At 41.1% G+C, this 20,240-nt stretch overlaps 1 protein-coding gene across 1 annotated transcript in view; it reads left to right on the plus strand.

The window, feature by feature from the left end:
- Positions 1-20,240, plus strand: part of ARPP21 (cAMP regulated phosphoprotein 21) — a 105,169-nt gene that overhangs the window by 44,865 nt on the left and 40,064 nt on the right. The window contains exons 13-17 of the mRNA XM_035896578.1: positions 2,644-2,874; positions 7,327-7,498; positions 8,975-9,095; positions 11,562-11,819; positions 19,393-19,519. Of these exons, the coding sequence (XP_035752471.1) occupies positions 2,644-2,874; positions 7,327-7,498; positions 8,975-9,095; positions 11,562-11,819; positions 19,393-19,519 (909 nt within the window). The remainder of the gene's footprint in view (positions 1-2,643; positions 2,875-7,326; positions 7,499-8,974; positions 9,096-11,561; positions 11,820-19,392; positions 19,520-20,240) is intronic.

Consider the following 20,240-nt stretch of genomic DNA (forward strand, 5'->3'; position numbering starts at 1 on the left):
AAAGTGATGAGAAAATGAAGGTTATTATTATGTCAACTGTGAAGCAGCAAGAAAATTATAGAAGAGTCTGGAAGAAGTAGCCATCATTACATACTGGAAAAGAGGTGTAATGGGGGCAAAAATCTCATTTAGTCAAAGTTCCTTTCAGAAGTCTTTACCAAGACATCTCTTAATGTGAATCTGAATAAAGTCAGATAGTTCATTTTTTTCATTTGCTACAGTACTGAATTCATTATGTGGTGATTTCTTATTCCACATTTAGACACCATGAAAACAGCTAATCAGAGCTACAAAGACAAGATTAATTGGTGTTAATTTCCAAATATTACTGTTGGAATTTACTTGGCTTAATGTGTCTAGACTTAAAATGATAGGAAATAAGTTGTAGTGATGGCAAAAAAATTAAACCAGATCATTGTTAAACAGGATAAATGGGGGCAAAAATTGGTTCAGTAATAATTTCTGGGATTTTTTTTTTTCCAATATTCAGAAAATTGCTGAAATGGTTTTGTGTGTTATTTGTGTTCTTTCAAAATCACCAACTTGATCTACTGACGTAGGCAAGCAGATCTCTGATCTTTTAAGGCAGACGTTTCAAAGCTATCATTTGGCCCATGCGTGGTAATAGCTCCAGAGGTTGTTCCACTGCTTCTCCCTACCATTTGATGAGTACATCTGAATTCATTGCAGTCCTTTAGCTTTTAACATTCAGAAGCTGCTAAAAATCAATCTGTGATTCTGCCATAAAAACAGCTGAAAGGTGGAAAAGAAAAAAAAACAATTGAGTGTCAGAGCTGCAATCTTTTTTTACGCTAACGGCGTTTCTTCAGAATAGCGCAGAATGGGGAGAGAGAAGTCTGAACTCAGGTTTGATACTACTTACACGCTTAGAAATAATGGGAGGTTTATGAAATCTCATCACCAGTCCTGCTTCTCCAGGTAGCTTTCTAACCCGTTGAATTCAATAGGTGATGGAAAAGAGGAGAAAGTAAAGCAAGAACTCAAAGCAGCAACGTGAAGAGCATGTAGAAGGGCCAGGGAAATGCAGGAAAGGACCTGGTAACTGCTGTAGAAGGAAAATTAAACTCCTGCGGTTGCATTTACATTACATTACATATGAGGAAGATGCCAAATACTGCTTGCAGCTTGATGAGGACGACCTCTGGGAATATCTCTGCAATTTGCGGAAACACTGAAATCTGAAACGATCCAATGAATAAAACTATCCCTGCCAGAATAATCTTTCTAGATTTCCAACCTCAGTCTACAAGGAGGGGAAGAATATAGCAACTAATACAACTTGGAAATGTATTTATAGAAATTAAAAATTTCTTCTGAAATCTCTATTACTTTCTTGATTAGATACTGGATAATCTGACTTAGGGCCCTGATGATGGAAAATAGTGCACAGCTCATAAAAGAGGACTCTCTGTGTAGTAGCTGCCATATGAATATGAAGTTTGAGGAAGATGGATAAAAATGTAGTTTACACAGCAATTAGCAGTAATCTGTGAAAAGACCCTCTGTTAAGTAACAGGATGCTGGTGTGATTTCTTCAGAGGAAACCTGTTTTGCTCTAATTATGAGGAAATAAATTAATTCCAATATGGATTTGAGAATGAATCTAAGGCTCTAAGCGGTCTACTGCTGGGTCCTCCTGTGGTATCCCAAATATGAAGGGCTGTAATTTGCCCTCTACAAAAGTAGTTTGCTAAAACCTAAGTCTGAGTTCTGTCTTTTCTTTTAATCTGTACCTGCAGGAGGGCACTGAGGAGGTTAGCAATTAATGTAAGATGCATAAACAGTGCACAGAAGTAAAATAAAAGAAGTTGCAATTAAAATTTACTTTACTTTTGGGAGGAAGCATCCATACAGGCATTTGCTTTCACACCTCCCTTGTATTTGCCTTAACATCCTGCTTTAAGGAAGCCGTTCATCTGAGCCCCACACTCTCAGGGGTTCTTGTCATTTTTACATGAAGCAAATTGAAATCTAATCAAGTAAATCTCTGAAGTTTGGAAATTATATTTGGTTTTTTAAGATAATGGCTCTCCCCATCCTTCCAGGCACAAATGTGTTTTATCACATTTGATTTATCTTGATCGATCAATTTTAATAAGCTAGGTGCTGAAAAGTCAAAGTGACAAAAGTCTTAGGTAGCTTTAAGTCAATACACGTGCGGCACAGCTACCTTGTTACTTGACTGACAGCTCAGCTGCTGGTGGTTTGGGTTTTTTTTCCTTATAGAAAATGTTTGGTGGTTTTTCATGGGGTTGTTTTTTTGGTTTTTGGTTTGTTGGTGTTTGGTTTTTTTTTTCATTTACAAACCCTGTGTTTAGTTTTTATGCTTTATGAACCAATACTTTGGCATTATAAATACGCTGAGCATTTTGTGTTCTGTTTGATATAGCTTTTTACTGGCTGGGAGGAAGCAGATGTTGCAGGAGGAAGGTGGTCTTCTGAACTGCAGAAATACCACTGGATACTGAGCTCAGTAGGGAGTGAAAACCCCACTCCTGCTAGCTGGGCATGGACTAGTGCTTGCCTTGGCAGCCTGTGAAGGCTGTCCTCGCGTACGTGCCGTGTCCCATGGGGGCTGGAGTCCCTTGTAAACCCCACACTGCGTTTGTGTCTCTCCGTTAGGCTCAGAGTCTTCCAGCAGCGCTGGCTCCTCAGGATCCCTGTCACGAATACATCAGCCTCTCCAAAGTGCATCTCTTGTCCCCGGGGTGACGGCCAGCTCTTCAGGCAACGTGTCCTACCCTGAGAATGGGATGAGTGGCCAGGTGGCCCCCAGCAACACCAGCTATATCATTCTTCCACTTGAAGCTGCAGGGATACCGCCTGGCAGCATCCTTCTCAACCCGCACACAGGTCAGTATGATGCTCTCCTGCCTGGTACTGCCCTTCAGTGTTTCCGATGTCATCTGGAGAATTGGCAAATTGCATGATTCTAGAGATATTTTCCTTGAGGCAGCAAATATATATAGAAATGACATTTGGCAGGTTGTTGTTTTCAAATCTGCAGGCAAAGCTGGATTGGCTTTCTGAGGCTGTTGTGGCGTAGCCGGTGGGAAGTAATGCAAAACACACTCACCGTCCCAGACAGGATATTCATCTTGCAAAGTCCTGGCACTCCCTGGCAGTGGATCCTCTGAGATCCCATTAGCTTCAGCAAGGACAGATGCTTTTCCATATCAAGCGTGCCGAGGTACGGGTGCAACTGAAATACAACGCTCAAAGTTTTGGAGCTTGTGCTTAACAGCAGAAGAATTTCCAAAGGCTTAGAGGCTGCATCTGAACTAGCGCTTCAGAGTTAATTTCCTTATGTGATTAGCAATTGTATTTAAATCGGAAGTTTTGTGATAAGAGAAAGTCATAATCTCTTCAGTTCTGCATCGTGGCCCTGGTAGTTAGCAGCACTGCAGTGCTTGAAGGAGGCATTCGCAGTCACCCAAGCACTGTGGACACTTCAGAAAACCACTCAGCTTGAACTTGAGTGCTTGCTGGAAGTTTAAGGCAATTTGTTACCGCCTTAGTCCAGCTGAAGTCCAGATAATGTTACACTATTACTCCCCACAGTATTGTACTGACAGCATTAAAAAGGTTCAGGGAGGTTGAGAGTGTGATGGTTCTTCAGTGATTTGGACTATTTCAGTGACCATGACTAGCCGCGCTGTCAACCTTAGCTGAGTTATGCTGGGTTTAAAATAATAAAGCCTACAGTGCAATGTATTTTCCATTATACTGCGAGCTGAGAGTTGAACTCCAAAGTATTTTTTTCAGAGTCCTCAACAGAGCACTCAGGAGCGTTTTATTTGGGGATTTTTACTTCTAACCAGTATTTAATGTATATTACACCCCTGCGTTCCAACATTTTGGTGCAAATGCATAAAGCTTATTTGTGAGTCCACTGCTAAAAATACTTTTTTAGTCAGAATGCAGTCAAGAAAAACTGAAAGTTGCAGCGTGTAAGAAAAACACAGCCTTGGCAAACTGTTAAACCAAACTTCCCACGGACATTTAGATACAGTAGTATCTGGGGCTGATCAACATATATCAGTGTATATAAAGTCAGGGAGGAGTTCTTGTTTGTTTAGATTCAAATGTGTTCTTTCCAGAGAGATGACTTAGAAAAGTACACATTTATGCAAGTTACTCTTTACTTATTTACATGTACTTTTTTTCAAGCTATTACATTATTGACGCGAGAGCCTAATACTGTCAGCATAAACGGGGATTTTAGTAATTTCTTAAATTGACTCAGGGGAGAGGACAGAATGGGAGGTGGGCATAAGACAAACCCCATCATTATTAATTTACTCATTTCCGTTGTTCTGGTAGTTGGCAGTTCTGTCTGTAACACTGGAATTTCTTGGTCAATGCAGAAGGCAGCATTTTCTGTGCTATGTGGTCCACTCCTATACAAAACTCCGCAGGCCTAGGCAGAAGTCCATCTATCATTCAGGTGATAGGACTGAGAGACAGAAGTGAAGGGAATCACTGCTGCTTGGAGCCCACCAACAGCTGAGAGGTTGCGTTCGTTCCTGGCCGTGGCAAGGACAGAGGCTGCAGCTTGCCACGTTTGGAGGCCAGAAGAGCTGTTTAAGAGGAACATCTCCTCCATCTGTTTTGTCAATTTAGCGACTTGCAGCAGCTAGCTCATAATTTCCCCCGGTACTTAGGGAGTCTTTGTCTGCCATAGATATAATGCCTTTCAATACTGTCACTAGACCAGAGTGCTTGGTCTTCCCTTCTAGCTTGCCTTCTTGTCTGCAGAGGTGTCACCAAGAGCTGCATGTATGTTAGTGTGTTTAATATTCAGGGAGCAAGTGTTGTGTACATAGAATTTTGCGTTTCTTTCAAACTGCCTGTTTTGTTTCTGTAGCTCCCTTGTAAATACACACATAGTAAAGAAAATGCAGGGAGCAGAGTCTTGTAAAGACTGAAATTCTTGTCCCAGATGTATAGCTTCATGCTGCTACCTGTGCTGGAAGTCAGGCTACACTGTAGCATCTACCGTGTTTTTAACATGCAGCAAAACACACTGCAAATTCACCACTCTTTGGGCTCAGAATCTTTGCATCTTATTAGGGTAATATTACAAAAGAAGCTCCATAGGGAGGAGATTTAGATTGCTGGATGCTGTGATCGGCTATCAAAGTGATGGATGCTGTCAGAAACATAGATGAAGAGAAGACAGTTTAAAGAAAAGGAAAAAGGAGCTTTGTTTCCTGTAATGAATAGATTTTCTTTCCCTGCGTAACACCATTCTTTAGCTCTTTCTTCTCCTCTTGCAGAGTGGCTACTTCCAATCTTTTTCTCTCTCTTGATCATAACACCGTGTCCTTTAAAGATCTTTGCTTCCTTTCATGCTACATAGTCACTGACTGTGCGAGCCTCTAACGACATCCACAGATGCTGTCAGTATCTCCTGGCTCTGATTATACCTCTCAGCTCCTTCTCAGGTGTTGGCAGCCCACACTTTCTTTCCCATATCTGCAGTTCCCTTTGTTTCTTCTCCTTCCCCAGCTAGAGAAGCTTCTTGCTTGCTTTGGGAAAGGACCACATATGTGGCTATGCTGGTTTACTCTCCATTTCACCCACTTCACCAGTCTGTTTTACCCTTTAAAGAATTCCTCATGACCAGTTCTCAGACTTAAATGCTCTTGAATTGTCAAAGGGGTTATGTTTCATTCTTACTTCTTTAAATGACATCACAATTTTTGCCCTTATATCAGGGCCACAGTTCATAACTTACAAATGTCTTCACTGTTACCGTCTGATCTCTCCTTTTAATTTCTTATTTCAAGATTTCTTCACAACAGGTCTTTTTTTTTCATCTTTACAAGCATTGCTGGACCTTTTCTCTTTCAGTTCTGTCATCCTTCGCTGGGCCAGAGGAAACGCTCTTTGTGGCTTCCCTTGAGCATCTGGCACAAGCTTCGGGAGCCTGTTACCCCACTCACCCAGCCTGATTTCCCCAGTCTCCTAAAGTACTTCTGGAGCCTGAGACTCTCAAATCTAAGGAGTCCATGCCATTGTCACCCAGTGTTTTCACAGCCAGAAGCAGGAAAGCAGCCAGTAGGCAGAATTGCCCCGTGCTTCTCTTCCACTCACTCTAACCATGACCTTCTTCACTGTGAGTGTGAGATAGGCCCGGTATAGTACGTCGACTTCATGCCGTAAGTCTTCATGCTTTAGAGAGAGAGAAGGCCAGGGTTCTTTATCTGGTGCTCCTCATCCATTTCTGACTGTGCTTAATAAGAGGGAGGAACTGAAAAGGCTGAGGAGTAGATGGAACAGGTAGAGGCGCTTGTGGCATACAAATCAGAAGTTCATTATTTCACTATTGCTCTCAGTCACCGAATTCCTCTCAATCTCCCTTTTTTATCTCAGATATTCATACTTTAGTTACCTACTTTAAATGTTTTCACTTCATTGCTAAAATTCCTCTTTTCTCACGGAAACATCTGTAATTCCTCTGATTTATGAATTCATGACAGAAGTGAAACGAGAACTGCGATAATGGAAAACATTTTCCCTGCAGAGAAATACCTTTTTTGTTGTTGTTGTTTGTAAGACAATGACTTGGATAAACTTTTTTCTTTTTCTTTATTTTTTTTTTTTAAACAAACATTGCTTTTGCAAGGTTACTTCCCCCAGCTAAAATATCTGAAGCAAAAAAAGACTTCAGCAACTTAATAGAACTTTGGACAGAGTTTGTCCTGTGTATAAGAGATTTTTGAAGATATCCTAAGTGTTTCTTCCTTGAGAACTTCCAGTGCTAACTCCTCTAATTGCATAGGGCACAGTTCTAAAAAGTACAGCACTATGTTATTAGCATGTGTAAATAAATTAGTAACAAGGATGGGTTTGTTGTTTAGGTTTTTTTTTTCCCCTTTCCATACAAAGTACAGTGTGTCAGGAGTAGTTGTGTGCATTTGACTGCTGTTGCGTGGCAATAAAATGTACATGGCTATTCTCTGCCTTCAGTGTTTGCTTCAGAGTTCAATGTCAGTATTAATTGATTCATCATTGAATGACTTCAAGTAACCATAGCACCTGAATCTTCTAGCAGTGGGAACCTTCCACCCGTTCTTTGGGAAGTCATACTGCCCAAACAAATATCTGCTGTCTGCCTTGCCTGCAAAAAAAAATTTTAAAAAAAGATGGCTGATACTGTAATGAGGCATTGAGAGTGATGAGTGCTTTACTGTTGTAGTAAGTCAGCTGAAGAGTGGTCAGTTAAAGGTTGTTTTGATTTCATACAGAAACCAGTATGTTCTTAAAAGTGTTCAGCAAAGGCAGGGTGTTTTGTTTCAGGTCAACCATTTGTAAATCCTGATGGGACACCGGCAATATACAACCCTCCCAGTGGCCAGCAGACGATGAGGAGCCAGATGGTGGGACAGTCTCAGCAGCAGCCTTCATCCCAGCAGCCTCAGCAGGTTCAACAGCCACAGCAGCCAATGGCAATAAAGGGTAGGAGGGAAGGATGCAGCTGGACAAAATATCAGGACATAAATCTTTTCTTTTGAAACAAATGGGGCCCATGATCTACATTTTCAATACAGATGAAACAGATGGAGAGGAAAGATTCCTTTTTCAATTCCATTTAAAGGATGGTTTCATTTTGAAAAGGACTGTTAAGTGAGTTCTTTTATGTCTGCATAAACATATTTTGCAAAAATCACCTGCAAGTGAAAGCTGAATCATTCATTCTCAAACTAGTACAGTCTGTAATTCTCTCCAAAGAGCCAGGGACCTTTCCCCGTCACTGTAGGCAACAGTGGGGTTGAGTCAAAGAATCAAGTATAATGCAGGGCTCTACAAACTCTGCCCTGTCCAGCTATATCAGGCCCAGCTGTGGGTAGCCCACTTACTGAGCACCCCTGCCCCAGACCATGGGTCTTCTGCCTGTGCCTGGCCATGACCCTGCTCTGAGCAAGAAGCTTTGGAGCTACGGCGAGAGAGGGGAAGAGCAGCGTAGTTTGGGCACAGCGCCACGGTATGTTGGCTCCCTGGCCCCTGGGCTGGCTGTAGCGTGCAGCCAGATGTGGCTGAGCATGGGCAACAGGGTTTGGGTCTGGTTCAAACTTAATTTTGTGGATTGTGTGCCTGCTCTTCCAGAGCAGAGCAGGCAGACACTACTCAAGCACAAACCCTACATCCTGCTTACCCGCAGAACAGCCAAGATCTACTGTGGTTCTTGTGTGGCTTGATAATCTGGCACTGTTTCATTCCAGGTCACCTAGAGATACAATGCTTAAATTTAGTGAGGTTGCTTTGATTTTACTGGGGCTTGGGTGTTTGTGGCTCTTTTTCTTGATTTGGTCTTAGCAGTTTTAGAAGATGGAGGTAGTACCAAAACCTGTGTAAGACTCAAGTTAAATGAGAGATTAAAACAAAAGGAGTAGTAAAGCTATTCCAAGGTAATAGTGCTGTAGAAAATTGTTATTTCACTTTGATAAACATCTGCTCCAAGCTGACAGGCCTGTCTTTGTTGTTAATTCTCAGCCTGTTCTTTGTCAATTTTTTTAGCTATTGTTTTCTGCCAAAGCAGCTTTAAAATCATTATTCCTATGCCTATGACACACTCAGAGTTAAATTAGTCATTACCAGGAGAATTCAAATATACACTTACATTGTGCTGCTTTTCCGTTTTATCTCTGTAAATTAAATGTAAAATCATAATTTGGCTTTGCCTCACATCAGTAATAAGAAGGTGTAGCTGTGGCTTTATTTAATCTAACAGCAATCAAATATATGAAAACAGGCAGAAAAATCTGTAATAAAGAATTGCTTGGTATAAGGCTAAAATGAAGACTAAAATCACAGCACCTGACCTCTTGTATTTGGGCTGGCAATGAGTCACCTGCATTTTCAGAGCTGTGTTTGTGACCATTGTTCTCAGTAACAGAGTTTGTTGTTGTTATCTGTCTCTAAGTAGGTTGTATTTATTGTCTTTCACTGTGTTTATTTTGCAGCCTGTTCAGGCAATGCAGCCATCTTCTCAGTCAGTCCAATATCCAGCAGTTTCTTATCCTCCCCAGCATCTCCTGCCAGTCTCTCCAACGCAGCAGTTTTCTGTGGTACTAAAAATTTTTTTTTTTTTTCCTTTTCCTTGAAGTTGGGTATGTGAGCATGAGTGTGTCAGAGAACCTCTGGGGAACACTGCAAGGGGCATCCCACGTGAGAGCCCCATCTAGATCCCCCTTTGCCTTAGCACTTTTGGTACTTGGCAAGCATTTTGTAAGAGTGTTCCCACTGATTGTGGTTGTCTAACCTGGAGGATGATGTTAGGAGCAGGGCTCTCTACCTGGTTAGCAGAACCTCCAGAAGAATGTTTTATTGTGCCTATGACAGGAGCTTGTGTCTCCCCACTTTATGTCGAAGGAACTTAAATTGCTAACTTGGGCATTTGAGATTTGGGTTATCCCCCTTTTGTGTCCACAAAGACTGGAAAAGAGACCTCGAGAAATCATTATTTTTTATTTTGTATTATTTTATCAATATACTGAATTCACTGCCTGGGTTTATTCCCTGATGATACCAGAGCACTTGGAAAACAGAGTAGCGGTGAACCAGCTGCAGAAGGTGTGGTATGCTATGCATCATGACAGAGCACCAATGAACATGTATAATAAAAATAAATGGAGTGCTCTTCTGGAGTCTGAATCTGGCTTGGTGCTTTGAGGGCTAAGATTATACTGTTGTAAAATGAAGCTGACATTTTAAGAGGCACTACAAGATTTTTTTCTGTGATTTTTCTCTCTTGCTCTGGTAATCTTGTTTATGACTGATTTTTTTTTTTTTTCCCAAGGTAGAGATGTCACGTAGTTATAGTAAGAGATGGAAACAAAGCTGAATGGGTCCTTGCAGCTAAAATAATGTTATTAATGCCGGTAGATGAGCAGTACCATTTAAAGGACAATAAAAATTGTTCCATGCTGAACAGAAGTTGCATATCTCAGTGCTAATTCTCTTGAAAAGTGTCTTGTAGGCATCTCAGGTTGTTCTAGTGATAGCCATAGGAAGTTTGATATTTTCAGTGGCTAATTTAATAGTGAAACTTCACCTGAATTAATGTCTTAAGTGTACATTACATTATACACACAATGTATAAATTATAGGGTTTTGAAGCTCTTGGTTTCTATTGTACAAATCCAGAGACATTCCAGGCTCAATGAAGTTCCTCATATAATGTGTTTGCAGTCATTCGCCATCCAGGTAATGAATATCCCAGATTTTTGAAGGAACAACTTCAGACAGACAACTTAGGTGCCTGAATATGGATGTAGGATGGTGGTAAAGTTAATAGCATTACTTTCTTACACCACCTGAAGATCTGCCAGGAATGTGGGAAGTGCTGGCCCACGGTATCTGCTCACAGAGTAGGAGAGCTGAGTCTCTGTGCAGCCTCTGGCAGTGCTTTCCACAAACGAACTTTTTTTTTTTTTTTTTTTTTTTTTAAGTTTCCTGCCAATAAATACATTGTGCAGGATGGTTTTGGAGAATGAATGCCACAGGGATGTGAACAAAATCAAAGAAGCTCCTTTTAAAAAAATAGCATTGATATTCTGAGTGATAAGCATTTTTATAGTGCTTATTCCCTATCCATGAGGGGGTATAAGGAAGGGACCGTAGTCTGCATGTTAGCACATGATGGAGTTTTTTTGCTGGATTAATTGTCATATAGAGTACATTTTAATGTTGAGTATTTAAAAGTCTTATGATAATGGCACAAACAAAGATGCATAGATCCACATTTACCAATCTTTGACCTTCACAGAATAAAATTCAGTGTTGATTAGTATGGATCTTTTTGCAAGGCTGAACAGATACTGTCTAGAATCCTTATACCATTACCAGCATGTAATGAAACTTAGGTCCATTGACTTTATTTGATACATTCATCCTACCATAGATTTATTTTTCCCCCTCCAGTCAAAGAAAGTACTTGTTTCTTTCCAACACTGAATAAAAAGCCTTGAAATAGCAACCAAAGGCTTAGCATTTTTTACCTTCTCCATGTTTACAACCTTGGATTTTCAAAACAGTCCAAAAAGGAAAAGATCTGCACTTGCATCCTACTGAATTCCTCTTGGGATCATTTTGAAACACAGGTGAAATTACCAGCATGTGTTTGGCTGAGGAGTTCTGTGTTTGGGGGAAGAGCTATTCATAACATTATTTTCCTGCCCTTTATACTTAAGATGCCTTCTTTTGAACACTGTAAAGTTCACTTGCCTTTTTGGTATAAAAGGAGGGGGGAGGCAGGGAGAAGGGGGGAGCAGGGTAAAAGCCAAAATAATCTGCTTTTGTGACAACCAGTGCCATTCACAATGCAGTCTGGAAGTCTTTGTCAAAGCATTTATAGTGATTTTCCTTTTAATTGCCTCCATTTTTGTAGATATCCATGCAAAGTTTGGCAAGTATTTGAGCTGAGTGATTCCTTTCCCTCTCGTGCTCTGTTTGAACCTGTTTTGTTTTGCTAATTTGCGTGTCTACTGCAGACATCGTGTCTACATCATTTTCTACTGCCTTATGCCCCGCAGCGAGATGACATGACAACACAGTTTAACCAGATGAGCTTAAGTCGTCAATCATCAGGAGACAACCCCGAATCGCCTTCTGGTCCTGTCTACCCATCGCCTATCTTGCAGCAGCCTGCCCAGCAGACGGGTTACATTATGGCTTCCCCAAGTCAGCAGCTTCCCCCAGGAGGCTTTACAGGTTCAGGTCCACCAGTATCCCAGCAAGTGCTGCAGCCGCCGCCACAGGGCTTTGTGCAACAACCACCGCCACCTGCTCAGGTAGGCAAAACCTCTGCTACCAGCTTGGCATTAAAACATCAGAAAGACAACATTAAAAAAAAAAAAAAAAAAATCCAGATTCTAGATGATTTATTTCCCGCCCCCCCGGTAAAAGCTTAGCAGATTTTTAGGCAGCAGGAAACTTGCAAAGCCTCTATCGTTTCCTGGGTTTCAGCAATTCCTTCCCTATCCTCAAACCATTTTCTGAACATATGTTCATACTTCAGGACACATCTGGACATGAATATGAAGGAGGAGGGTGAGTAAATATCTGTAGTCCTTTTTCCCTGTATATATACCAAAAGAGCAACATGCACATCAGCCCAGGTAGTCGTTAATCATATTTAATTGACTTGAACATGTGAGATGTCACAGATCAGTAATTTTAACTGTCTTCCTGAAGACTGATTATGTTTTACTGTTCACTACCAAACATCTCTACTTGTCTCCTGGGTACCTTTACAGAATATTGAAAGTGATTACTGTCAAGAAGTAAAATGCACAGATGACTTTCTGGCCCATTTTCAAGGCATACACTTTAAAAAGCCAAATTTCTTTATCCAATTATAGGTAACTTCATTTAAACTCGACTTTAAAATGGCATTAATAGTATTTCTCCTGTTTTCATTTTATCCTTTGGAAGAAAATATATATAAAAAAAAAAAGTAAAAAAAACTTCACCATTGCTTCTAATGTAAGAGTAGTGTAAACCCTACCGGATTTTTTTTGTTTGCCACTTCCTACTGAAAATTTCCAATTGTGTTTGTTAATGGGATTCTGTATTGCCACGGTAATGTAGAATTTATACTGTTACAATGTTTTAAGTGGGCTAGAGATCTAGTTTATTAGATCACTAATTAACAATGAAACAAATCTGAAGACTACTGGATGCTCACATCCCATAGAGGACTGTGACATCCGTAGTTTTGTAGCTAAGAAACTGTGCAGCCATTTTTTCTGAGAGAAGAGAAGGATTGCCAAAAATAATTAAGGACCTGAAGTACAATACAATGTGATTTTTTTTTTTAAATTGAAAATATTGCTAGAAGAAGATTTCACTGTTTGCCAAATGTAGAATTTTTTTAAAAATTTCGGAGGAAAAAATGACCTGAAGAGCAGAATCCCCTGATGAATCCACCTCCCCATCTAGGCTGGGTCTCCTAAGTGAGTAAGTAGAGGCTGTCCAGGCTTCTCTCCTCATGTACAACCCTCCCCCGGTGCCCTCAGCATTTTCAAGCATCATTTAATCAAACCTCACCACACTTCTAGTGAACCAGATAAACTCGAGCACCTCCATTTTCCAAGCTGTCACCGCAGCAGGCGAAGCGATGTGTTTCCCAGCCCTGCCGGCTGGGGTTTGCTGCAGGAGCTCAGAGGGCTGCAGCAGCGTGGGGCTGCCTGCTGTGGCGGGGGACCCCATGCCACATCCTCTCCCCCCTCAGATGAGACCATATTTGCATCCTGCCCTGGAGGTGCTGCTTGCGTGTCTAGCGGGGCACAGGGTTTTTGCTCAATCTGGCGTTGTGTTACTTTGTGAAGCTGTTTTCCCCTCATTAATACTTACTCCCGTGCTACTGGAGAGGCAGATGAACTTCTTCAGAAGACAAGAGATGAGGAGGTGCCTTTTCATACCTAGGCTGCTGTAGGACCAGTACCGGACTGGTGTGTCTAATGGCCGCTGTGTCTCTGTCCCTACCCCAAATACAGTACATACGGATGCTTTCTTCCTACATTCTAACAAAGTGGAAAGTTACTGAAAGCAGAAAAATATCTTTTGGATTTGCAGCAACTTCATTTATTTCACTGGGGAATGGTTTGTCCTCGGGGGGTGTAGAAAGGTGAGAAATTTGGTGCTGTCACCTTCCTCTGCATCCACTGCACCACGCGCACCTTTCATCTCCAGCTTGTCACTATTCCAGAAAATCCTTGTCTCATCCAGATACCTGTGTGGAAGAGGGGACGGGGGGGTCAGTCCTGCAGCCTGTATTCCTGTAGTGTGAAAGCTCAGTGGCCTTGGTCTGCTGGGAGGGAAAGGGGGGAGCAGTTCTCTGCATCCGCATCCACAGATGGGAACTTCTGATCAACGTTTCAAGTTTTAATTCATTCCCTTCGGCCTTAGAATATGGCATGGCGGCTTGCATACTACTTGTAGCACCTGTACAGCAAGTAGGGGATCCCTCTTGTAAAAAGATGAGCGAAGCCTTGGAAACAGTGGTTCCTGTACCCTAACAGCTCCACTTTCTGCACAGGGCAGCTAGACCCTGACTCCTGTCCTGCCAGTGGCAAAACTTCACTGTGGCAGTGGGTATTGGCAATCTGAATCACCTGTTACTCTTTTGGGCTTAGGTGCAATAGTAAGGCTGCTCTCAGATGCCAAAGCAGGTGGTCTGAGGCAGGCTTAAAAAAAAAAAAAAAGCAATAAAAATGGTAATGCATGCAAAACATCAATCAATATAAATTGCACTGCAATCAATATAAAAGCACTTTTATATCTTAAATGTTGCTATTGAATTTATACCAGTGAAAAAGAAGCTTGACTCTAATGGCTAATTAATTCCTGTAAATGTATTGCTGATAAGGTTCTATTGGGTTGGCTGTGGGGCCCTGTGTGGTGTTGGAAAGTATCAGGGCAAGGAAAACTTGGGTAGAGGTTCTGTGAGTATGATCATTCCCTCTGGGAAAAAAGGAGAAGGAAATGCTCTCCAAGCCTACAAACCCAAAGGTACTGCATTTAAATCATTAGCTTTTGTATTAAATTTCAATTAGATGTGGCTCCTCAGCTGCTCTCCAAGATATTCCCTCTTCTAGTCTGTATCAAAGCAGAAGCAGACTGAGTTTGAAATGGCGTGCCTACGAAGTGGTGAGAGGACCCCTTGCATTTCTTTTGCTGCTCCTTTCATAACAGCTGTTCCCCAGCTTGACAACAGAGTCATGATTTCATAACCTGAAAATAATGGTCTGTCTTCGTTTAGCCAACTGGAAAAAAAACAACAACAAAAGCCAGCAACAAAACCAAACCCCAACCATTACTCTGGGTTTGCTGAAAGGGATTTTTAGCAGCAAATTCCTGTTTGCTTTCTGTTTCACAAATAGCAAGCATACATCTTTACTTTCCCTATTTTCTTCTGTTTTCAATTTTCTTCTCTTTTTGATGATTCTTCTGTAGTACTTATGGGCCCAGGCACTTCCACAAGGGTCCACATTTGGTTTTTGCAGCACTCTTTCACTGGCACTTGTCATTGCTCTGCCTCTGCAAATGAAGAAATGGGAAAACTGCGAGTATTATGCCAATAGGAAAGCACATGCTCCCTTTAAAGTTATTTTCACCTCACATTCTTTGTGGATGCTGTACTGGCAAAATTGCATCCAAAAATGAGATGGCATGAATTCTTGGAGAGTCTGGAAGAAGGAATACACGTATTGAGGGATTTTTCACTGGAATTAATTTTGTGTCATCATTGGGTTTAGCTGTTTCTTTGCACAAGCCCCCTCCTAGAGAGTCCATAGCTACCCTAAGACAAAATCTTTATTCATAGCGTGTTTCCTCTAGGAATCTTGTTGTGAAAAAGGCTGGGGAGTCACTGCAAGTGAGTGGGTCTTTCCCTGATGATCTCAGAAAATTATATTGGAGGACATGCCTGTGGTTGTACACAGGTCATTATTTTTTGTTACTGTTATTTTAATTATTATGGAGCATGAGGGGGTATGGGGGAGAGAAGAATCCTTAAAAAATGACTGATCCCGGTCAGTTAGGTATTGAGAAGAAATTGTACCTCCATGTATCCATACATCACTGTGGTTTCTGTTGTCTTCACCCCCATTTATGCAACTGTAGCTGCCACTAGCAATAGTGTCAGCATCACTAATCATCTGGATGAAGGTGTTAATCCAGACCTAACTGGTTGTCAGCGATGTTAAGAGAAGGTGGAATACCTGTCTGATGGCAGAATCAAGCTGTAAGTCAGGAGGGAGATAAGTTAGGAAAGTAAAATCAGTCTGAAAGATGTGTGGGATCCTATTCTTGCCACGAGGAAATAAAGGACATACCTGGGAATTTAAGGGGTGCTGTCAGAGAGCAGTCCAAGGGAGACCTGGTCTGGTAATGGGTTTTGAACTGTACGTGGACAGAACAAAGTGGAAAGCCAATGCTGTATTAAGTCTCTGCCCATCACCTAGAGAAAAAGCACATTAGAAGGAGGAAGAAGTAATGCCTGCTAGTGCCATTTCGTGAGTTCTCTGAAGTGATGTGCCTGGTCCTGTTACAGTTAGTTAAGTGAAGAAAATTATGTTTATGAGAGAAAAAAGAGAGATGCATTGGAATGGTCAGCCTACAAACAAGAAGAGTGTTCACCTTCAGAATAAGAATATCCAAGGGGGATAAGGATCGTCTGTCAACTATCTCCATGGTAATTATTAAAGGGGGGGGATTTTTCATAGTGTCAAGGATTAAGATCACGAAACTATGCTTTTTATTTTTTTTTTTTAGGATAACCATGTAGCTATGTTGTTATGCTTGTTAGTGTAGTGGAAGCTCCCTGGTTCTGTAAATGAAATATGTTACAAGCAAAATGGTCCAAGGTTAGATTGTGCATTCACAGGGGAAAGCGATTCAAATATAATTTGGCACGTCAGTAGGCTGCTACTGGTTTTTGTTGAAGAGCACATAAGCAGAGGTGTTGGTAACACTGATGTAACAAGAAACTAAAAAATTCAAGAGGGTCAGAGTAGACAATGTAAGTGATACTTGTTATCTCTGATCCCTCTAATTCCACTGTTTACTAAGGTAATATCAGAAAGGACAAATAATATGGTTCAACTGCTGATGCAGAGATGTACTCAAGAGAAATGAAAATGGATCCTTCCAAACCCCTCAACCACAAAAGACCTATTTTATCCATGTCTGTATTTTACACCAACCGCTTCTTTTAATGGCTGATCCCTTAAAAAAAACCCCACCAACCAACTAAACAACAACAACAACAACAAAAAACCAAACAGACCGCCTCCAAACCTCAAAACCAAACCTCTTTTTTTGCAAGTCATGTGTGCATGATTACTAGAAAATCTGTCTATTAATCTTTCTAAATGAAATTATTTTTTTTCCCCCCAATGCTCCTACTACTAACATTTTTCAGGCTGATAGATTGCACTCTGATAAGCTTCTAAATGGGGCACATAACAAATTTATTCCAATGAACTGAAAAACTCAAAGAAAGGGAGAAAACCCTTTGACTAACTCTGAGTTGTTACCTGTGTGGTAAAAAGAAATATCTGTTTCCAAATTACTCTGAATGCTCCAGTGTACATATGTGTTTGTGTTAAGCATGTTCATCTGTAAACGACTCTTCAAAACCTGTACTCTTTAGTCTATGTTTTAAAGTTAATTCCTACAGAATCTTCCCACAAGAGATAATTCACATTGTTCTCATGTGCTCGTGTATTTTCAAATATCTAGAGGCTTGTCTGCACAAGGAAAATGAGGAAATTGAGGGTAAATCAAATAAATTTAAATCTTTTAAGTGAGATTAAGCTGCAGCCAGGAGAAGTAAGAGTATTTCCACAGGGGTTTAATATTCTTTAATTTGTAGAATAGGGTAATAGAAAATAAAGAATATTTGAGAGGATATCTACTGTGTTCCCCTGCTCCAAGGCAGGATCAGCTATTTGCATTGACTAGGCTGAGTCTTCTCACTTCTTTCAAGGCCCCCATTGCAGAGATTTCTACGAGTTGAGTTTATCACACTAAACTTGCTTGATCCCTTATTTACACTGCTATGATGGTTAAAGAGTGATTTTTGCACCTGGAATGTCTGGGTCAACTTTCATATACCTTGTGACTTTTCTTTGCAGAGAAACAAACTCATCATGGTTTTGTCCATTTTGCAAAGGCATTTTGCTTTTATTGCTTTAGTCTCTAACAAAACAAATGACTCAAAGGCCGTAGCCATTAGGTGTCACTTGGTATTGTCTGGAAGGAGGATAGCTTACAACGTTTTCCAATTGAAATGTTCTTGTCTTTCTGGTATTTTTTTTTAAATCTGGCTGATATTATCGGGGATGGGGGTGGTAAAACCATGTGATTCCCATTGATTCAAGAGAAAATGAATAGACCTTGAAGAATGAATGGGTATTCAGTCTCTTGATAGACAGGTGATATTGCCTGTCAGTCAGTCTGGGGGTTTCACTTCACCAACATTGCAAAGTCCAGTTTTGTTGATACTGATACTTTTCCCATCACGGTTACCTATTCAGTAGTCTCCTGCTTGCCACATTAGCCATCCATACCCTCTTCTTGCCTAGTCTTTTGTATCTATGAATGTTCTTTCTCATCTAACATTGTCTCTAGAAAAAATTCTGATCTCTCTTATGATGTCCTACCCATATACAAAAGGATGCAGTTACCTTAACTCTGCTAATCCTTTATGGGTAGTCAAGTTGAGTGAGGTGTTCCAGGAACATTTCCTCCATGCAAATAATTCTTTTTTTTTAAATGAAAAAAAAAACACCTAAAAGCATTTAGTATGACTGTGTATGCCTGAGTAGGATAAATGCTACAGAAAAAGGAAAAAAGAAATCGTATTGTTTATAAAGAAATGCTGACAAATGTGGCAGAAGTCACGAGAGGAGCAATGTTCTCCCAAGGCTTTGTCCCCTGCAGTTTGTTGATATCATACGCTGCTTAATTCTGTCACGTACCCACAGCTGAAAATGAAAAAGTTTAAGTGCTTTGAACTTGCCAAGGGTCAGTTGAAAACTGTTTAGCTGAAATGTCTCAGTAATGGTAGTATAGGACGTATAGGAAAAATCTTCAGCTCCAGTCACCCTTAAATGTCCATGTTCACCTACGTGGTAAGGTGATGTAGTACACATTGCTCTATAATGACAATAATAATAGAAGAAAGAAGCCCACCTGGCAGAACTTGCTGACTCAATGCCTACCCTCAGCTCCTGCAAGAAAACAACTATGATTGTTTTTTGAGCTGTAATTGTGTTCACACCAAGCACGAGAGAGGCTTTACAGAGAAACATCCATGTAAGGAAGGATGTAGCTGTTAAACAGAAGCGTGAACTTAATAATTGTTTCTTACAAGTGTTAAGGGCACACACACTCCATCTTTCCCTCTATCTCACTTCTATTTTTACTCCAGGACATTCTTTGCTTCAAATTGACCATTTTCTCCAGAGTTCACGTAATGGTTCAACCTGCTGTCTATATATATTATGTTGATATGGAAGGTGGTGTTTGCATCCATTTTTCTGCAGCATTTGGTATTTTACTGGTATATGCATGTAGCCTTTTATGCATCCTGTACGTTTTTGTCTCTTTCAATTAAATGTCTTTTTCTTCTGTTTCTTAAAGTATCTGAGAAGAAATTTGGGCACCAATAGCCCTTTTCCTAGCAAAGCTGAAAGCAAGCAGAAGCTCTTGAAGAGACAGAATGCAAACCTCTCCTCTTGATTACCACTAATATGCTTGACTTGAACGCTTGGTCTCTTTCCAGTTTTGTTTTCTTTTGTGAATCTTTTGCATTTTAGAGTATGCAGTTAGCTGCTGTTCTCTCTTTCTCTGCAGATGCCAGTGTATTATTACCCATCTGGTCAGTACCCTACCTCAACAACTCAGCAGTACAGACCCATTGCCTCAGTTCAGTACAATGCACAGCGGAGTCAACAGATCCCACAGACTGCACAGCAAGCAGGTATTTGCATCTGTTACTCATTTCTTCAGCTGCTCGCAGTGCCTTTGCTGGTGAAGCCTATTGGTTGCATTTTAATTTTGAATTTGAACAACAGAGGAGAAAGTTGGTCGCTGTTTGAAAATACGGTGAAAATTGAGAAACCCTTTGCTTGGAGATACCAAGCAATGGAAGAACAGAGGTAGTGTTCTCCACCACTGCTGTCCTGGATGCAGTGCCATGCCCTCAGTGTCTATGCTCCATGTGATGGGGCACAAAGAACGCTGGGAGGCAACTGGTGTGAGCAGTCACATTGCACGTTCAAGCCAACTGTTGTGGTTTGTTCTTCATCGTGCAAACTCCCCAACGTTTGTAAGACTCTACACAGTGGACAGGTTTGTAGTGATGCAGAAGTGGCCGGCCATGCTCTACCACCTTCTGCTCTCCCTGAGCTCGAGGAGCAGCGAGGTGGTCCTCTGTGGGGTTGGTGCCTGTTGGGAGCAGCTCCCTGCAGCGACGTGCAGCTGGAAGGGGGGCCGTTACACTGTAAGAGAGTGAGTAGCAGGTCTCACAGTGAACCGGTCTCTTTTCCTGCTGTGTCATACGACTCCTGATGCCACCAGAGTAAGAGGGATGTAGGCAGAGTGGGGCTGGTGCATGCTGGGGGAGGGCAGAGGTTCTCCTCATGAAAGGGTCCTCGCATTTTAAGGGAATAAACAGTTCTGGTTTTGGAGGTTTCTGGTTT

This window comes from Egretta garzetta, unplaced genomic scaffold, assembly GCF_000687185.1.
Source record: "Egretta garzetta isolate BGI_Z169 unplaced genomic scaffold, ASM68718v1 scaffold170, whole genome shotgun sequence".
NCBI classification, from domain to species: domain Eukaryota; kingdom Metazoa; phylum Chordata; class Aves; order Pelecaniformes; family Ardeidae; genus Egretta; species Egretta garzetta.